This window comes from Cynocephalus volans, chromosome 10 (assembly GCF_027409185.1).
Source record: "Cynocephalus volans isolate mCynVol1 chromosome 10, mCynVol1.pri, whole genome shotgun sequence".
Lineage (NCBI taxonomy): Eukaryota > Metazoa > Chordata > Mammalia > Dermoptera > Cynocephalidae > Cynocephalus > Cynocephalus volans.
Window position 1 is genome coordinate 104871665 of NC_084469.1, and position 18491 is coordinate 104890155.

Consider the following 18491-nt stretch of genomic DNA (forward strand, 5'->3'; position numbering starts at 1 on the left):
CCAGCAGTGCCCGGTCATTATGGCAATTCACGTTTCCAGGTGCCCTTGTTTCCAGGTGCCCTCAAGCTGCTCCATCCAGTGCAGTAGCCCCTGGCCACATGGGGCTGTTTACACTTAGATTGATTAGCAACTGAAGAAAAATTTCATCCCTTGGTCATGCTAGCCACATCTCAAGTGCCTTGAAACCACTCATGGCTAGCGGCTACTGCGTTGCACAGTACAGATAACATTTCCACTGTCACAGAAAGTTCTGGATGATTTCTGAGGCCCTTTCTAATTCTGATACTCAGTGTCCCCATCTCACAGTGGAAGACACCCTGTAGTCTCAGACCAGAGCCTGAAGGGCAGGTCCAGCCTTTGGTCATCTGTTTGACCAAAACAGTGTTTTATTTTTTAATTAAAAAAAATTTTTTTTTGACAGCTGGCCGGTAACAGGGATCGAACCCTGGACCTTGGCATTAACATCATGCTCTAACAAACTGAGCTAACTGGCAGCCCCCCAAAACAGTCTTTTAGTCAAATGCTCTACCCCTGAGCTATACCCCCCACAACAGTGTTTTAGATATTGGAAATTTTCACATGAAACTCTTTCTGGACTTCTGGCTTCTTTTGAAAAATGGGCAGCCCAGGCCTCCATTCCAATACGGCAAGCTGGCCCAGACAGGGCACAGACCCTGCCTCCTGGTGACTGCTGCACAGAGAGTGGTTAGGATCACTGACTCTACACTGCCCCTGCATTGGAGTCCTGGCTCTGTTGTCTGAGGGCTGTGTAGCCTCAGGTGGGTCACCCACCCTCTCTGCATCTGGCTTCTGTGTGTGGCTGGGTCAAGAGTGGATTAAGTCAGTACCCCGTGTGTGCTCTGTAGTTGGATCTGCCTAGCTTCTGCAGACGGGGGTCTGTGAGTCAGAGTCTGGAGAGGCCCCAAGATGCATTTTCAGGGACCCCCAGTTTGCCCAGAGGGTACTGGCCAGGTGCACCCAAGCACAGTAGACCACAGAGGAGGGACCCCTGACCACGAGGTGGGGCTGGAGCCTTTGATGGAAGGCACTGCCAAGTAGCCCAGCCCCTATCCACCCTGGGTGTGCCCTGTGCTGAAGCACCAGAGGCCCTGTCTGTGGGAAGGTGGCGCCCCCTGCTGGCACCTTGAGGGAAGCATCGCCTCCCCAGGGAGCCTGGGGTCCTTCCCCAGCTCTGGTGCCCTCAAGGTACAGGATCTGCCTGTTGGGCTACATGGCCCCTCCTCCAGGCCTGGCGCAGCTAGGGACTACAGCCACGTGGTTCCCCTGCCCCCAGCCTTTCAGCATGTGGGACCTTGGCTGGGGTGTACAGACGGGAATTTCTGCTTTTAATCCAAAGAGACAGAAAGAAAACTCAGCAAGAGGCTGGGCCACCCCCACCCCACTCCCCAAGCCCCTCTGGATACAAAAGCCCCAGCCTGGCATCCTCTCCACCCTCAGGACCCACACAAAAACCTAAACAATTGGAAACATGGCCAGATCCCAGGTCTGTGCCAGCTCCAGCCATGGGGGTCCCACCCGCTGGGCACCGTGCCCACAGGAAGGCCAGCTGGACTCTAGCACTGGGGTACAGGATGGGGGTGGGGTGGGATTCCCACAGGAGGGATGAAGAGAATGGGGAAGCACTTCCTCCTCCATGGGGGTGGGCTGCCTGGCACCCTGGCACCCTCTCGAGGGGCCATGGTCAAAGGGCCGGGTGGGAGTGAGACAGTACCTGCCCCAGCTGTTCTCAACATTGCCTGTTTTTTGTCCCACTTCAGTCCTGGTTCCTCTGATAAGATCGACAAAAGAAACAACACAATGAAAAGAAGAGGTTCCTCAAAAGGGGGGAGAAGAAATTTTGAGACATGGAAAAATCCCCCAGCCCAGCCCCACCGAAAAGCAAAAATTATACGTCGTCAGCCACTCAGCCCTTCTCTCCTCCCTCCCGGGGACCCCTGTGGGCCCCAGAAATTGCCCAATTCTCGGAGAGCCCTTGGAAAGGGTCTCGGTGGAGCTGTGTGCCAGCAGCCAAGCAGAAAGAAACATGCAAAGCGGACTCTGTCAAGTAGAAGACAGAAAGAAAGGATGAGACAGAACTGCCTTCCTGCCCACCCACCCAGCCCCAGCCTTCTGGGGAAGGAACAAAATCCCCAAACAAAGCAACCAGCATAGTTCTGAAGGGGCCTGGCCCCCATCCTCGCCCTTCTTAGGGGAACCCCACCCTCCACTGGGCTTGGAGCTTCCATAGGGAGCTCGGAGGACCAGCTTGTAAAGATGATGGGGGCAGATCCTTCGGGCTTTCCTCTGTGGGCTCTGCCCCTCCCTCACAGCCTTGGCTCCGACTTCTTCCTCAGCTGCTCTGGACCAGCGAGGGAGGGCTTCCCCCGCCCCACCCTTGGGCTGAAAGCCCCCAGGTGGGCAGGGGGTGACCCCTGGAGCTAGTTGCATGAGCCCAGAGACGAAGGTGTTCTGCCACCCCACCCTGAACCGCAGGGGCAGTTCCTGGACCGACCCCTCTGTACAGTCCATAGGAAAAAGTCGGAACGTTGAGCTCACCCCCCAGCTCAGACAGGCCCCCTCTTCCCTCTCTCCGCAGGCCAGGAGGGCCACTCTCCTGCCACGCAACGAATGAGGGGAGTCGGGCCCCAGGTCGCCCCCGCACCCCATCCCTGCATGCAGGTGCCCTCGCTCTGCCCCATTGGTCCCTGTCCCTGCCCCTCATGCAATCAGCCCTGCTGGGGCCAGGCCGGAGAGTGGAGCAGAGAGGGGATTCCGGAGCTGAGCGAGGAGGACGAGGCAGCCGTTGCTACTGTCGGCTAAGCCACCACCTGCGCTTAGGTAGGCGTCCTGCTCACCGCCGACTTTCAGTTCCTTTGGAGGGTGTTGGGTGTCATCCTTTTCAAGTGTTTTGGAGCTTTCTGCCCTCCCCCCATCCCCACCCCTCCCATGGCCACTTCTCTCTGGATTTTAGCTGTAATGTCTTTGCTCTTTATTTAGGGGTGGGGCATTCATTGTTTGGGTCTTTTGCTATTGCAATTGGGAACTCCTCCATTTGAGCAACTTGGGAACAATTTGGTAACACGCCACACCACAGGAAGTAACTCTCCCCCCCAGCCCCCTCCTCCCCCAAGGGATGGTTGGGGGGCCTGTCCAGAGGGTCTTCAGAAGCCTCCCTGGGAGGGAGGTGGAGCATGAGCACACCTAGCTCCTCTCCAGGGTGTGACTTGGCCCCTCTGGCTTGTCTTTCTGTGCCTTACTCTCTCCTCCCTGTGTCTCCCCTCCCTGGCCCCCTTGGAGTCCTTGTGCCTCTCTTTTTCTTCACTGTATGAAAACACAAAGCACAGGTCAGGATCCTCTGAAGGTCAATCAATCCAACATTGCACCACGTAGGGGTGGGTTATGGATTTTATTTATTGTGAATCTAGTGTGTGAGGCTGTGGCCCACAAGCAGGCGAGGGGGGAAGAGAGGGAGGGCCATTACCTGGGGCTGAAGGGGCCAGGAGGTAGTGCCTCCTCAGGTGGAAGATGGCTGGCCCCAGGGGAGCTTTTGTTGGAAGTTGAGGGAAACCTCCCCCATTCCCCCAGCACGCAGCCGATCCCAGGGCTGAGGGGTGGGGGATTCCCACAGGAGCCTCCGGGGGTGGGACGTGGGGAGTAAGGCCCCAGGGCTGGGGGGCCGGGTGGGCCGGGCGTAATGCGCGGTAAAAGTGCAATGATTTTTCAGTTCGGTTGGCTAAACAGGGTCAGAGCTGAGAGCAGAGCGGAAGGGACCTCCTGCCTGGCTGCACGTGCCCCTTCCCTCAAAGACAATCGGGCCCGCAGACGCTGTAGGCCTGCGGGCGTCGGGGCCTGCGGGGTACCCCCCACCCCGGGCGAGGTCGGAAGCTGCAGGCCAGCTGGGCCCGGGCCGGAGCGTGCCCGGCGGGGCTGCCCCGGCAGGCGGGGGTTGGGGGGTGCTCCTTTCTCACGTGGTGTTGTCAGGGGCAGGCGAGGGGCAATGAGGGCGACAACAGATGTGGGGACGTGTTAGGAGAGGGAAAAAAACCCACAAAGATATATATGGGGGAAATGAACTTTTGTTTTTTTCATTGAACCAAGTGCAATGCATCAGAGTTTTCCTATCTTTGTATGTTAAGAGATTAAGAAAAAATTCTATTTTTGTTGTAATGTCCTCGAGGCTCTGGGGACGCTAAAAGAACCGGGCCTGCCCCGCCCTGCGTGGGGATAATGAAAGCTGAGTGTTTTTCCTTTTTTTTTTTTTTTTTTTTTTTTCTGTTTTTAGTTTTTCTTTTTCTTTTTAAGTCGTTTTCCTGTGTTGACGAGGATGATCTGGGGTTTTTATTTGTTTCGTCGTTCGTTCTCGGTTTCGGTGGGAGGGCTGAAGGAAACGTTCACATTTCAGAGTTTAAAAAAAAAAATCCAACACCTCGACATTTAAGAAAACCAACACAAGATCAAAAAGGAAAAGGACGAGAGAAAATTATTTTTAAGATAATTAAACAAAAACCCTGGTGCTTCTTACATTATAAAGTACGTTTTAAAAAAATCCACAAACTATTATACATAAGTTTATGAATCAATTAAATATCCTGCACTTGTTAGGAACAAGCATATCCCTTCTTTGTTGAGTTTAACGGAACGGGACAGCGGCGTGCGCCCGGCGGCTGGGCTGCTTCAGCCGCGGGTCTCCCCGGGCGCCCCCTCCCTGAGGCCCAGCGCCCCCTCCTCGCCCCGTCCCCGTCCGGGTACCGGGGCGCGGCGGGGGTCCCCGGCCCCTCCCCCGCAGAGGTCAATGCCAACGAACAAACGTCCCCTCCCTCCCTTCTTCCACCCCGAGCGCCCTTCTTTGAGCCAGACGCCAACTTGACCCTCACCAGCATTATCAGGAGCGCGCTCAGCAAGTTGGTAGTTTCCTCTCCCTCCCCGTCCCCGGCGCCCCCCCACTCAACATCACTCTTTCCACCCGCGGCTCCCTTCGGGGAGCACCGGGAAGGCTCACGCTCCAGGACAGGCCCAGCCACGCTGACAGGTCGATTTGCCCAGGCCCGCGCCCGCACGCACGCACGCACACGGCCCTGCACACAGCCCCGCCCCACCCCGCAACGAGCCCTGTCGACTGCCTTACACACCCGCCCCCGCGCTGGCCGGCAGACCTAGTGCCTTGTTCTCACCCCCGTGCTGGCGGAGCGGACGCCGCGCTCTGGGTCCCAGAGGGGCCGGGTGGCTCAGACGACCCACCACTTCCCCACCCCGACCGTGCTGAACGGACCCCCCCACACGAGAGAAAATAAAGGAGCAATAAAGTCACGAGAACTTTCGTCCCCCAATCGAGAGCCCGAGGGGCATCCCAGCCCCGCCTCTGCTCCCCACACCCCACCCACCCTCGGGGCGCCCCCCTCCCCCCTCAAGCCAGCCTGGGCCAGCCCCGTTCGGCCCCTTCCGGGAGATCCGTGCGCCCGACCAGCACCAGCATCGCGGACCGCAAAGGCCGCCCGTCCCGTCAAACAAGTTTCTTCTTAGGCTAAGAAACGCAGTATATACGAGTATCTCTATATATAGTACTAATGGATTTGGTGTGCTTCCCCCTTAGCGTCCCCTCCCTCTGCTCCTCCTTCAGCCTGGTCTTCCCTTCTCTCTGCCCTCCACCCCCGTCTCTGCACTGAGATACATAAGAAACAAGGGTAGTTTACTGTCTGTTTTGTTTTCTGGGTTTTCAGTGTCCTAGCGGAATGCAAGTAGGCAGCCAGCCCGTCTGTCCCTCTCCGCCCCGCCCCGCCCCGCCCCCGTCACTGCGCTTCTGTTATACCATCTTTGCCTGACTCTCCGGCTTCTTCATTGAATGGCTAATGTGTATGTGAAATAAATAAAGAAAAACAAAAGCAAGAGTGCCCGAGCCTTCGCTAATGCGATCGCGCGAGACCGGGTCGGGGTCGGTGGAATGTGTCCTCGCCTAGATGCGGCGTCTCTCTTCATGCGCCAAGCGCGCCGCAGACGCCGTCGAGGAGCATCTGTCCCTGGGTCTCCGGGAGGGGGCGCCGGTGAGAAGGGCGAAGGCTCCCAGGCCCCTCCCTGCCTCCCCCAGCGACCCCAGCCTGGAAAAAAAGAGGCACCACTTGGGTCCGATGATTGCTCTGCTATGTTGGTTCCCCGACCTCGGCCTTGGGAAGGGGACACGGGCAAGGCCACGGCTTGCAGCAGGCGGTGAGTGATTTTTTAAAAAGGGGTCTTCGGGGTCCCTAGGGGCGAAATTCACCCTTCCAGACGTGCAGGACCTTGCCCCTGTCAGGGACGTCCTCACTGGTCCCTGTTCGGGGGAGTTTGCTCCCGAGCAGTCACAGCGCGTCGTCCGCTCTTTCCTCGACGGCTCTGGGCAGAGTTCCCGGTGCCCTTCGGCTCAGAGGCGCCGCCGAGAGGGGTCACCGCACCTCCGGACTCAAAGCTGCTTGCTCCATCTTGATGGGCCGCGCCGCCCCACTAGGGCTGCCGTCGGGGTCGGCCGGGGGCGCGGGCTGCGAGCGCGCTGCCGCCTCGGCCCTGCGTCCGGACCCACGGCGGGCGCCGTCATCTGGGCCTCGGTGAGCTGGCCGTTTCCGAGGCCCTGGCGGGGTGGGGCCTGCGGCCAGCGCCGCTGCTTGGTCGCGCAGAAGCCGCACCAGGAAGCCGATGTATTTCATGGCGAGGCGGAGCACCTCGTTCTTGCTGAGCTTCCGGTCGGGCGGGTGCGTCGGCAGCAGCTTCCTGAGCTCGGCGAAGGCGCCGTTAACGTTCTGCTGCCGCCAGCGCTCGCGGCTGTTGGTGAACACGCGCCGGGCCACCTTCTGGGGCTGGTGCCCTGCAGACAGGAGGGGCAAAGTTGGCGCCGAGGCCCAGCGGGCGGCTCCTCCAGCCCTCACTTCAGGCACCCAGCACCCTCAAGGAGACTTAAACCCAGGTGGTGAGCTGAGGCTTTCTCCACCCAAGGGATGGACCTGTAGGACCTGTGTATCCCCTCTCCCCAAAAGCCGCCTATACAAGGACCATCACAGGCCCAGGCTGTGGACAAGGGCCTGCTGCACCTGTGACTTATGTCAGTGGCTGAGATTCTCTAGAGAAAGTTTTCCTTGTGCCTGCACTCTGGGGAGTTGTCTCTGTGGCCCTCATTCTGAGTGTCCCATGTGTGGCTGGGTGTGCTCATGGGTCTGAGAGATACTCTTGTTGTGACTGTGTGACTCATGGTATATGTGATGGCTGTGGTTGCATGGCAGTTACCTTGTGGTGGTTTGTGATCGTGCGGCTGCTTCATGAATGGCTGTGGTTCTGTGGCTGACTCTTGTGTGGCCATGTTCATAAGTGGCTGTGGTCCTGTGGCTATCTCCTGTGTGACTTTGTTTCTGTGGCTGTCTCTTTCATGGCTGTGCATTTTAGTGGAGCTGTCATTTTGTGGCCCCCATGCCCTGCGTGGCATGCTCTGTTTTGCCGTGACTCTTTGTGGCTGTGAGGCTTGGCTTACTGGGTGGCGGTGGTTGTGTGGGACTGGCTCTGGGACTGTGGTTTTGCACATCAGCATAACCTGTGTGAGCTGTTCTGTGTGTGTGTGTGTGTGTGTGTGTGTGTGTGTGCGCACTGGAAACACCTCTCCCTGTGGAAGGGTATGGGACAGACCTAGAGTGGGCCCAACTCCTTCGGTGCACTCACAAGTGTACACACACACACAAACCCACACTCACCCTCAGCCAGGTCCAGCTCACAGTGACTTGGTCTCCGCTTCAGCCGGCTGCTAGGGAAGATGCTGAAAGGTCCTGCTGGCCCAATGTAGACGCTGTAAGAGGTTGTGGGTCACAAATGCTTTGTGGGCAAGGACCCTGGCCTCCAGTCTCCCCTCCATACACCCCAGCTTCCCACTGACCTGTTGAGGAAGGGGTGAGGGTGGTAGTGCAGGGCCAAGGTGGGTGGGGCAGTTCCCAGGGTGGAGAGTTGTAGCACAGGGGGCCGCAGGGCACTCAGCTCCGTGGTGGGCATGGCTGCCCCTGGGGGCCTGGTGTGGCCCAGGCTGATCACTGGCACGCCAGGGGGCAGCCTGGGGGGTGAGGAGCATCGATGACCCATCTCCTCCACCTGTGGAGGCCCAGGTGAGGCACGCTTAGGGGGCGGGGCAGGCACTGGGCTGGGGGCACACACCATCTCTGCCTTCTCAGTCATGGTGGAACCCACCTCTGCCTGGGCCTGGGGCGGGCACATGGACCCCGATGGGGGGGGTGCTCACCTGTGGAAGGGAAGGAAGCCAGTGGAAGCCAGCAGGTGCCCCTCCCCCACTTCCTTAGCCCAACACAGCCCTCAAATGCGAGGGAGAGAGGGGAGGGAGGGGAAGGAGAGGGGAAGTGGGCCCAGAAATTGCTAGAATATGGGAGGGGGTCCCTGAGCTGTTCCTGACCCCTGGGGGGCTCTGTCACCCAGCTCTGAGCAAATTTCCCTACTTCCATAATCCCCCTCACCTGCAGCCTGGAGCAAGAACAAGGCAGGGAGCCCCTGACTGATCCTGGGATTCCCCCAAACCCCAAGATTGACCCTGTAACTCAGATCTGAAGATCTGATCCTGAGGCCCCCTCACTGACTCATTGATGCCATGTGACCTTGGAATCCCTCCAAGATTGACTCTGACTCTTCACTGACTGCCCCCAGGCTGACCCTGTGGACTTCAGGTGTGACCCTGAGGTTCCTCCTATTGCCTCCACATCTGACCCTGAAAGCTCTCCATAATTGCTCCACTGCACTCCATCTCTGCTCAAAATGACCCCCTTACTAAACCTGTGGCCCCACTACTGACACTGTGACCCCTAACCACTGACCCCACTGCCTAGTCCAATCCAGTCACGCCTCAATCCTCTATCTGGCTCTGGAGTCCCCCCACCCCCACCCCATCAGTATCCACGTTTTTGCAACCCGCCTCAAAATCCCTGTTCACTCCCGGCTCCAGGGCCTGGGGAGTCCCAACAAGCTTTGGGACTTCTGGTCCCCCTGCCCTGTCTTCCCCAGCTAGGCCTTGTAGAAGTTGGCCTGGCCCTCACTTAGTGGGTCCCTGCTGCTGAATGAATGAATGAATGAACAAAGGAATACAAGTGGGGTCCCAGGCCCAGGATCCTCTTCCTTCAGGCAGGTTCCCTCTTACCCCAGTGCTGTTCCTGCAGCCTGGTGAGTGCCCGGGCTCTGTCCACTCAGGGCTGGCAGTCTGGGCCAGGATGCAGTTTCCAGCGTCAGGCCAGACTCCACTGTCCTGCTCTGGTCTGGCCTGTGTGCTCCAGGCGGCCCCATCCGGCCCCAGCGTTGGGCCGCGCCTCCTCCCAGGTTCCTGAGAGCCGGGGCAGCCAGCGTGGGTCCCCCGAGGGAAAGTGAGCGGCTCCCTGGCTGGCCCGCCCTCTCCCCACCCCAGGCGGCCTTGTTTCCTCCCTCTCACCCCTGGCGCAGCGGCCAGAGGATGCTGGGCCAGGGCAGATAAGGGCCTGGCTGCCTGGCCGCGCCTGATAAGGAGCCGGGCTGACCCCGGAGGAAACCGGGAGGCGGGGATCTCAGAGCGGGGCCGCTGGGAGGCCCCGCCCCAGGCCGGCACAGGCTGGACTCGGCTGTCACCCCTCAAGGCCTCGCCTTCCGTTCCCCCAGGCCTGGCCCTTTGGGGTATGGGGACCCTGGCGCACAGTCCAGGGAAGGTGCCCACATGCGAGCAGAGGGGAAACTGAGGCAGAGAAGCTGCAGCCTCCTGTGTCCTCTGGGTCTGCCCTCTGGCTTTGAACACCCCTTGCCCGAATGTCCGTGCTGATGGGGGTGGGGGAGGGCCCTTTCCGCCCGTTGGGGCCGCGTGACTCTGGGGGCCCCCTCCTTCTCTCCTCACCCCTCCTGGTTCCTCTTTTTACAGAGCCTCTCCCGGCTTCTCCACCACCCTCACTTGGAGTGGGGCACCCGAGGGGGACAGTTCTGACAATCTGGCCTGGGGGGTTCAGCCTGGACAGGTGTCCTGGACCCTCGGGACACTATCCACACCACATTTCCAGGCCCAGGAAGGGGAGAGGAAGTGCCACCGCCGGGGGGATGGGTTAGGGTGTAGGATTTTGTAGGGTGCCAGAGCTGGTGGTGACTTTCAGTAGATGCCCCAACAGGTCCCCACAATTCTGGGCCTCTTGGCCTCAGGATCACATTGCCCCAATTTAGTGGCCCCTCGCCCTCACCCCACAGCACTGGGCCACTTCATGGGGGAGCAGGTATGCTGCAGTGCTGGTGAAGCTCCAGACTCCACTGAAACCTCACAAAGGGAAAAGCCTGGTCATAGCTAGGTGTGTTGCCCTTGCAGCCTGAGGGGGGTGTGTGTGTGTGTGTGTGTGTGTGTGTGTGTGTGTGTGTGTGTGTGTGTGTGTGTGTGTGTGTGTGTGTGTGTGTGTGTGTGTGTGTGTGTGTGTGTGTGTGTGTGTGTGTGTGTGTGTGTGTGTGTGTGTGTGTGTGTGTGTGTGTGTGTGTGTGTGTGTGTGTGTGTGTGTGTGTGTGTGTGTGTGTGTGTGTGTGTGTGTGTGTGTGTGTGTGTGTGTGTGTGTGTGTGTGTGGTGTGTAGCAGGGATCCAATGGCTCCTTATCCCCAGTATACTCTGTGTGTGTGTGTGTGTGTGTGTGTGTGTATAGCAGGGATCCAATGGCTCCTTATCCCCAGTGTGTGTGTGTGTGTGTGTGTGTGTGTGTGTGTGTGTGTGTGTGTGTGTGTGTGTGTGTGTGTGTGTGTGTGTGTGTGTGTGTGTGTGTGTGTGTGTGTGTGTGTGTGTGTGTGTGTGTGTGTGTGTGGTGTGTAGCAGGGATCCAATGGCTCCTTATCCCCAGTATACTCTGTGTGTGTGTGTGTGTGTGTGTGTGTGTATAGCAGGGATCCAATGGCTCCTTATCCCCAGTGTGTGTGTGTGTGTGTGTGTGTGTGTGTGTGTGTGTGTGTGTGTGTAGCAGGGATCCAATGGCTCCTTATCCCCAGTATACTCTGTGTGTGTGTGTGTGTGTGTGTGTCTGGGTGACAGCAGGAGCCCCCAGGCAGCCACCCAACACCAATACCACCACCACCACCTTCCCAGGAATGGGGTGAAGCCCAAGACCCCACAATCAACACCCCACTGCTTCCCCCTAGGGAAACAAGAGCTAAAGTTTAAGCACATGACGTCCATCCAAGGTGGGTTGTAAGCTGAGCCTCACTTTACAGATGGAGATGAAGGGTACATGTGGCAGAGAGGGGATCCTGCTCCAGGACTCTCCGGTAACGTTACTAGCCTCCCGGGGAAGTGGGGATGCAGCAGCTTGCAGGATCCCTCACTGTCTGCACGCCCCCCATGGGCCGCAGGGCAGGAAGCACCTGGTCTGGAGCGGATGCACAGGGCGCCCGGTTCCGGTCTGGCTTCCGCCACCGCGGCCCAGGAGAGCTGGGCCAAAGAAACCAGGCGGCAAGGAGGCAGCGGCGCGCGCGAGGACACGTGGAGGCTCCGTGACTGGAGAGCGCGCCTGCGCGCGTGCCCGTGGCCGGGAGCGCGCCGACGGGGTTGGCCGAAGACAGGCACAAGTCCCGCAGGGGCGAGCGCACGGCTACCGCCCCGTGGCCGCCTTGGGAACCGCAGGTGCCGGCTCTCGGGTAGCTAACGGCTGGGTGCGGCAGAGGGTCAGACCACCGTGCACACTCTGGTCAGCTCCCACCTCCCATACAGCCAGAACACCCCAGTAAGGAACAAACAACCCCCCCAGATGGCAGGTACACTGATGGACAGAAGAACAGTCCCTAGTCATGGCCATATAGATGGGCAGAGCCCCTCAGGCAGATGGACAGATCGACCACAGGCAGCCTCCCCACTCAGACAAATGACAATCAGAGGAAGGTAATATCTCTTTATTGGCTCAGTCTACGCCTGGCCCGGGAGTGGCCCCAGGCCCAGGGGGGTTCTGGTTGGGGGTCTCTGGACAGTCACTTGGTATAGCATCAGCAGAGGCTCTGGGTGGTGAGGGGCTGTGGGAGTAGCAGCACTCATCCCCCCGTTGACAGGTGCCCTGGTGGGAACAGGGTAAATGTGAACCCCTGCCCCAGAGCTCTCCCAGCCCTGCCTTCCCCTTGACCCAGCCCTATTGCCTGGAGGGGACCCATGTATCCTACAGTGGGAGAGAGACAGGAGGCACCTCACCTCCTTGAACCTCTTGCAAGGAAATGTCTTGAGCCGGGCAGCCCGCTGGGCCAGGTCCTCAGTTGGTTCCTTTCGCTTATTCTGGAGCAGCCTGCGTCTCTCCTCCATGGCTGCATCTGCCACCTTGCCCCTGTGCCAGGAGATGGGGAGCTGGGACCTCATATTGCCCTTGCCCTAACTGAACCCCATCCTCATGTCACTGCCACTCACCCTGGGCGGGCACGGGGCCGGGGACCCCAGTTAGCCTCTGGGTTGATCTGGAAGCGCTTGAGTCCTCGCTGGCGGGAGCTGGGGTTGGCATCCTCCCGGACGGTGAAGTTGGCCTGCAGCCTGCGGGAATGGGGATGGGGGCTGGGGGCAGCGACCATGCGGGTGTATGTGGACCACCCATGAGGCCCACCCATCTCAACGTAGCACGATGTGTCTGCCCGTGTCAAGATCTTCTCATTCAATTAATAAACATGTTTATTTTACTACTGTGTGCATCCACTGTTCCCAGTGCTGGGAGTGGGAATCTGTGTGGAGTGAACAAGGTGGGGAGAGAGTGGAGTAGGATGAGGGCAGGGAGGTGACAGGCCAGACTGTGTAGGTCCTGGTGGGCTGCAGGTAGGACTTCTACTGGGTGATGTGGAAGCCATGGATGGTTCTGGGCAGAAGAGGGATGTGCCCTGCCTCGGGTGTTCACAGGTGCCCTCCGGGCACTGTGAGAACAGATAGTGGTGAATGAGGGAGGGTGGGGCAGGAAAGGAGAAGTGGAGAGATTCTGGATCTCACTTGACAAATGAGCGTGTGTCTGTGTGGGGAAGTGTCTGTCATCTGCACACATGTGTGCTTCCTTGGCCTATGGGCAGCCCTGCTCCCTTGTGCATGCGTGTCCCTGTACCTGGGCTCCACACTGAGAATGCGGAATGCTGGGCTGGTCTCTGACAGCCGCTCCCGTTTTACTGGACACTCCTTCTCCTGGGGGCAGAGGTCAGAGGTCAGAGGCTATTGGGCCACCGCCTGCTCTCCCACTTCCATTGGGTCAGCCCCGCCCTCACCCAGCAGCGCATGATGTCCCAGAGAGCTGAAGCAGGGGCGTCCGTCTTCACTGCGTTCTTACAGGCGTGGGAAAGCGAGACCCGGAAGCCAGCATGGAGGAGGGCCGACCTGGGGACCAGCAGGGACCGTGAGGGGGAGGCTGGACCCTAAAGCTGGGGCTGACATGTGTGGGTGTGAGCCGTGTCGTGTGCACTGGCGCGGCTGCACTTCTCCCAGTAACTACGCGCAAGTGATCAACATAGTAAGTCTATCCCCTGGTGAGGGCTCGGGGCTGCTGGGTTCTGTTCTGAGCACCTGTGTATGAGAAGCCCTGGACTCCGATGGCCCAACTAGCCCAGGGCCACCTCCTCCCGGCCCCAGGGGCCCTCACCGCAGCTGCAGGAGGCTGGGTGTGTTGCAATGGATGGTGCTGCTCAGCTGATCCAGCGTGTAGTAGAGAGGCACGTCAGGGAGCTCCTGCCAGGGGAAGCAGATGGGCATGGGTGGCCGATGAAAGGGACCGGCACCAGAAGAGCCCCCTCCCTGTCACAGCCAGGCTCCCACCTCAGTGATGACGCTCAGGACCCCTCGGATCCGCTTGGACGTGTGGAAGCGGCCGGGGTTGGCGCTCACAGCCTCCAGGACACGGCCCACGAAGTCCAGGTCATGGATGGGCTCTGCCCACATGGGGCCACCGAGCTGTGGACGCATAGGGGACAGGTGAGCAGGGAATGTGACCCCCAGGACCACTGCTCCCTCACCTCCCCTGGCCTGGCCCTACCTGATGTCGCTGTCTGCAGTGCTCACACTCAGGGGTCACTGGGGGACCACAGGCTGCAGAGAACTTGACCCTGCATGCAGAGGGGCCAGAGGAGCTGGGCTGTTAGGTGGCAGCAACCCTGGGATTCCCCCTTCACCTTCTTCCCCAGCACACCCTTGCTCACCGGCCACCAGGGGCTCCTGATGCTTTGCCGAGGCGCTGAAGGTGGAAGGCCCCACAGCCCACACACTGGAACACCAGCGCCTGCTTGCTGTGGGGAGCCGGCGGAGGGGAGGCGACATGAGTTCCAGCGTGCTAACCACACCCCAACTTCTCCCTCAGACTGGCTCGGTCCCCCTTAGAACACTTTGCCCCTCCAGGCACAGACCTGTCTCTTCTCTCCAATCCATCACCCCTCCTCGCCACCACCAGGCTGACCTGGCTGAGGCTTTGACCTTGGCCTGGCCAGTGAAGACGCGAACAAAAACACGCACATAGAAATCCGCACTGATGCTGAGCAGTGGCACCACGAAACGCTGGTAGCAGTTGGCACGGAGGTCCAGGCTGTGCAGGACAATTCTCAGGGCCTGGGGGCAGAAGATTGGGCATCAGCCCTCTCTCACTGCCCCCTTAGGAGCCATGCATGATGCTCATAAAGGAACCCGGCTCCCTGGGTTCCAAGCCTAGCCCCGAGCACCCTGGCTGTGAGACCCTTGACAAATGAATACCACCTCTCTGTGCCTCAGTTTCCTCATCTGCAAAATCACAACAGTCCCTGTCTCTTTGTGACCCTGCTGGGGGCATTAAATGACTGAAGCACACAGGCTCAGTAGACTGAACCAATTCTGATTAGCATCGTTGGCACGCCTTCCAGTGTGTGCTGTGGAGGGAAGACCTGTGTTCTGGCCCCATAGGGCTCTATGGTCAGGCAGTGGGGACACGGGGCATTGCAGAACTGATGGGATCTCCTCCTTGTCAGGGGCTGCTGTGAGACTCCAACATGGGAAAGGAGGTGGCATTTCTCAGACTGATCTTAAGAAATAAGGACAATAGCCCCTCCTTTCCGGGTCCCTTGACATAGCCTGCCCCAGCCTTGTCGAATTCCCACAGCAACCCATTAGTGTTAGTGCCATCATCACACCCATTTTACAGATGCAAAAATCGAGGCCCAGAAAGGTGAAATCACTTGGCTAGAGCCACCCACAAATCTAGAATTTGAACTCAGACCTGGAAAAACAGCCTTAAAAAATTTTCTTTGGAAAAGTTGTTACAATACAGAATCCTAGGAAGAATGATGTGACCAATTGCTCTTACCCTGGGTGAAACCACTGCCCCAAAGTGATCATGATTAGAAACCCATACTCTTAGGAACTTTCTTTGCAAGTTAAAGACATGCTTGTCATTAACAACTTGGGAAGGATCTGGCTCTAGCTGCCTAGAGGAAGCTGAGTAGGTCTAAGGGGTATGAAGGTGTGCCTGGGGAGTTCAGAACCTGCCCCCTCACATCCCTGTCTAGCTGGGAGGGCCCCTCACCATCTCATGGCAGGCCCGGCTCTTGAGGGCCATGGCCCCGTACTTGCTGTAGCATGTTTCTCCGCTGTTCCCCGCCAGCACCGCCATGTCCGTGCAGGTCACGCACAGCAGCCCTGCGGAGAAGGGCTGGGCAGTGAAAACCCTCCAAACACCCTGAGCCCTGCTCTGTACCCCTCCTCAGCCCGGCCTCACCTCCTTCGCTCACACTCTGCACAGCTGCGTCCAGGAAGTGGACAGGGCTGCCATAGGGGTCCAGGTCGATGACGTCAAACCTCTCCGACACCCTCTGGTGCTGGTACATCAGCATCCTGTAGGAGAGCAACAGGTCCTCAGTCTCCCACACCAGGTACCTGCCCTGTCCCCTACACATGTTAACTCCCATAGTGAGGTGGTTTTGGTTAGAACTTGGCGGCCAGCTTCCCAGGTTCAGGTCCTAGCTTGGCCATTAGTTATGGTTTTCCTCCTTAGATGGGCTCAGTCTACCCATCTATGACAAAGACAATGACAATAGCCAATAATGATATAGGACGTATATGCCTAACACTGTTTCAAGCAGTTTATAGATGTATTAACACATTTAACTATGCCAAAGAACCGCACGGGCTACTGTTGTTTGCTTTGCAGATATGGAAACACAAATGCTACCTTCTCAACAAAGCCCACCCTCACCATGTAATTTAAAATTGCACTCAGTTGGTTAGAGTGCAGCCTTTTAACGCCAGGATCATGAGTTTGGATTCCCATACCGGCCAGCCACCAAAAAAAAAAAAAAAAACCCTCACCACCTTCCTCAATGCCCCCTACCCTCTATTTTTTCCATAGGACTTTTCACCTGTAGTTTATTTACAACATAGTTTACTTATTTGTCATGATTACTTTTTATTCTATTGTATGTACTGTATGTATTTCCTATTAGGTTCCAATAGGGTCAGGAAAATAAAATTTATTTTTCTATAAAAGGTCAAATAGGATTTTAGGCTTTGTGAGCCACATATGGTCTCTACTGCATATTCTCTTTTTTAACCCTTTAAAAATGTAAAAAACATTCTTAGCTTGTGGGCCATAAAAAGCCAGGCTGTGGGCCCCAAGACTATAGTTTGCCAACTCTGACAATGGTCACGGATTTTGTCTGTTTTGCTTACTCATGCATCTCTGGCAGGAACAGTGCCTGGCACATAGCAATGAATGGAAATACGATGGTTCATTTGATGAATGAAAGAAATACAAAAAGTTAAGTAGTTAAGTCTAAAATGGAGACCATCATGGTACTTATTTCTGGCACAGAGTATGGGCTATCCAATTATTATTTACTACTTAATCATCACAGAAACCCCTGTAGAACTACTGTTCTTGTTTGACAAACAAGGAAATGGACTCAAAGAGGCTAAGTCACTCGCCCAAGGTCATGCAGCGAGAATAAGCCAGAGCCAGAATTTGACCCCAGGTAGTCCCCTAGGCCACCCCCTAGGCTGTGCTGCCCAGAACCTACCTGGCATCTGCCTGGCTGGGCTGTACTAGGTGGGCCACGTTATTGAGCTGCACATTACGACGAATGAGATCCACAGCCTGAGCAGAGGAGTCATTGGCCACCACAGATCGGAGCCCAGGCACCTCTCGGGCAAATCGAATGGAACGTAGACCTGAAGCTGCCAGGCCCTCCAGCACCCGCAGGCCTTCCTGTTGGAGTAAGCAGGGAGCCCCACTCACACCTATGCCTCCACCCTCCTCTGGGCCCCACCTCCTATAGCTGCCCGCCTCCAGGAGCCCTCCCTCCTGTCACCCACTGGATTCCCGGGCTGCCACCTCCTGTGCTCAGGTCACACCTCACAGATCTCTCCCACGGCAGCCGTTTGAGGTTGGTTTCCTGGGGCCAGATTTTCACCCTCTTTCAATCCAATCTTTTCCTCCTCTTGCTCTGACAAGTCCACGACCACCTTTTGCACATCCTTCTCACCTGGCACCTTGACTGCAACCACCCAGAGGCATGAGTCAGGGGGTATCAAAGCCCCCCCTGAGAAATCTCCCATTAAATCTTCATAATACATAAGATTCATGGAAGGAAATCTTCCCAAAGTCCCTGGGGAAAGGCTAAAGGAGCAGAATCCAAGACCTGCTATGTGACTGGTGTCTTTCTGGAGGTTGGGGGGTGAGGGGTAGGGGGCAGGAAGGGAGAGAGCTTTGTGTGAACCCCACCCACCAGAAGTCTGGACCTCCACTCACTCTGGATTCCTTTGGCCCCAAGTTGAATGCGAGCAAACTCGGTGATCACAGCACATCTGGCGGGAGATGGAGGATCAGCTCATAACCCCTCATTCTCACTGACCCACTCCCCTCTGACAAGTTGACCCCTGCTCACGTCAGGTCCCGGTTGAACTCCTGCACCGGGTTGTAAAAGACCTTGTTGGCGCTGGGGAAAGCGATCTTGGCGGCCCCCTCGGTGACTGTCGTCTCCTGGGCTTCACGTAAGCGCTCTTCTCCGCAGGGCCTGCTGCCGTTCTCCATCGGTGCTGGATTCGGCGGCCCTTGGGGCTGCCCCTCCATAAATCGGGCTCTACAGAGACTTCGGGCGGAGCGGAGAGTGAGGCTTAGGCACAAAACGATCCTCGTACGAGACATCCACGCGCGGGCGCCTCTGATTGCCAAGCTTAATTCGGGGGGCAGGGGTGGGCATAGAGAGAGGATCAGAGAGCTGCATTCCGGGGCCAGGGGGTGGCCAGCGCATTTAAAAAGTAGAGACTAAGGACCCCCTGCGGCCTCTGTAAGATGACGTCTCCAGTTTTCGGGAGGACTGGCCTTTGCAGATTCGGAAGTCCTAGAGCGGGCCCGCCCCCAACCCAGACCCCTCCCCGCACCGCCCAGGCTCTCTTCACCTTCTCGCGGCCCAGAGAACCGAATTAGTTTCGGTGCACGTTTCCCGGATTAGGACCTGGGCGTCGCCATGTTGGCACAGTGGGAGGGCCGTTCACGTGACATAATTAGCCAATCAGTGATGCCACCTACGGTGGGTGGTCCGT

General features: G+C 57.7%; 3 protein-coding genes across 10 annotated transcripts in view; 1 reads left to right on the forward strand and 2 right to left on the reverse strand.

Annotated features, from left to right (window-relative positions):
* NFIX (nuclear factor I X) overlaps nucleotides 1-5885 on the forward strand; it is a 97209-nt gene extending 91324 nt beyond the window's left edge. For all 6 annotated transcript variants that reach the window (XM_063112712.1, XM_063112715.1, XM_063112714.1 and 3 more), the window contains one exon: nucleotides 1779-5885. In XM_063112712.1, coding sequence (XP_062968782.1) covers nucleotides 1779-1793 — 15 coding nt within the window. In that variant the 3' untranslated portion in view covers nucleotides 1794-5885. The remainder of the gene's footprint in view (nucleotides 1-1778) is intronic.
* Nucleotides 5886-6416: 531 nt separating this feature from the next.
* LYL1 (LYL1 basic helix-loop-helix family member) lies at nucleotides 6417-8217 on the reverse strand. The gene is made up of 3 exons (XM_063108992.1): nucleotides 7886-8217; nucleotides 7707-7798; nucleotides 6417-6832 (listed from the first exon to the last, which is right to left on the reverse strand). The coding sequence occupies exons 1-3, from the start codon at nucleotides 8215-8217 to the stop codon at nucleotides 6417-6419; spliced, it is 840 nt and encodes a 279-aa protein (XP_062965062.1).
* Nucleotides 8218-11860: 3643 nt separating this feature from the next.
* On the reverse strand, nucleotides 11861-18425 carry TRMT1 (tRNA methyltransferase 1). Of its 3 annotated transcripts, none has more exons than XM_063110664.1 (17): nucleotides 18348-18425; nucleotides 17834-18037; nucleotides 17698-17753; nucleotides 17301-17443; nucleotides 16967-17154; nucleotides 15670-15785; nucleotides 15478-15590; nucleotides 14383-14531; nucleotides 14129-14215; nucleotides 13966-14035; nucleotides 13749-13883; nucleotides 13576-13661; nucleotides 13205-13313; nucleotides 13048-13124; nucleotides 12375-12515; nucleotides 12165-12294; nucleotides 11861-12033 (listed from the first exon to the last, which is right to left on the reverse strand). In XM_063110664.1, the coding sequence occupies exons 2-17, from the start codon at nucleotides 18016-18018 to the stop codon at nucleotides 11884-11886; spliced, it is 1935 nt and encodes a 644-aa protein (XP_062966734.1). In that variant the 5' UTR covers nucleotides 18019-18037; nucleotides 18348-18425; the 3' UTR covers nucleotides 11861-11883. The 3 variants fall into 3 exon arrangements, with proteins under 3 accessions (XP_062966734.1, XP_062966732.1, XP_062966731.1); XM_063110662.1 differs by having other exon boundaries at nucleotides 12375-12494; nucleotides 17834-18121; nucleotides 18348-18423; XM_063110661.1 differs by having other exon boundaries at nucleotides 17834-18121; nucleotides 18348-18423.
* Between the last annotated feature and the right edge of the window lie 66 nt (nucleotides 18426-18491).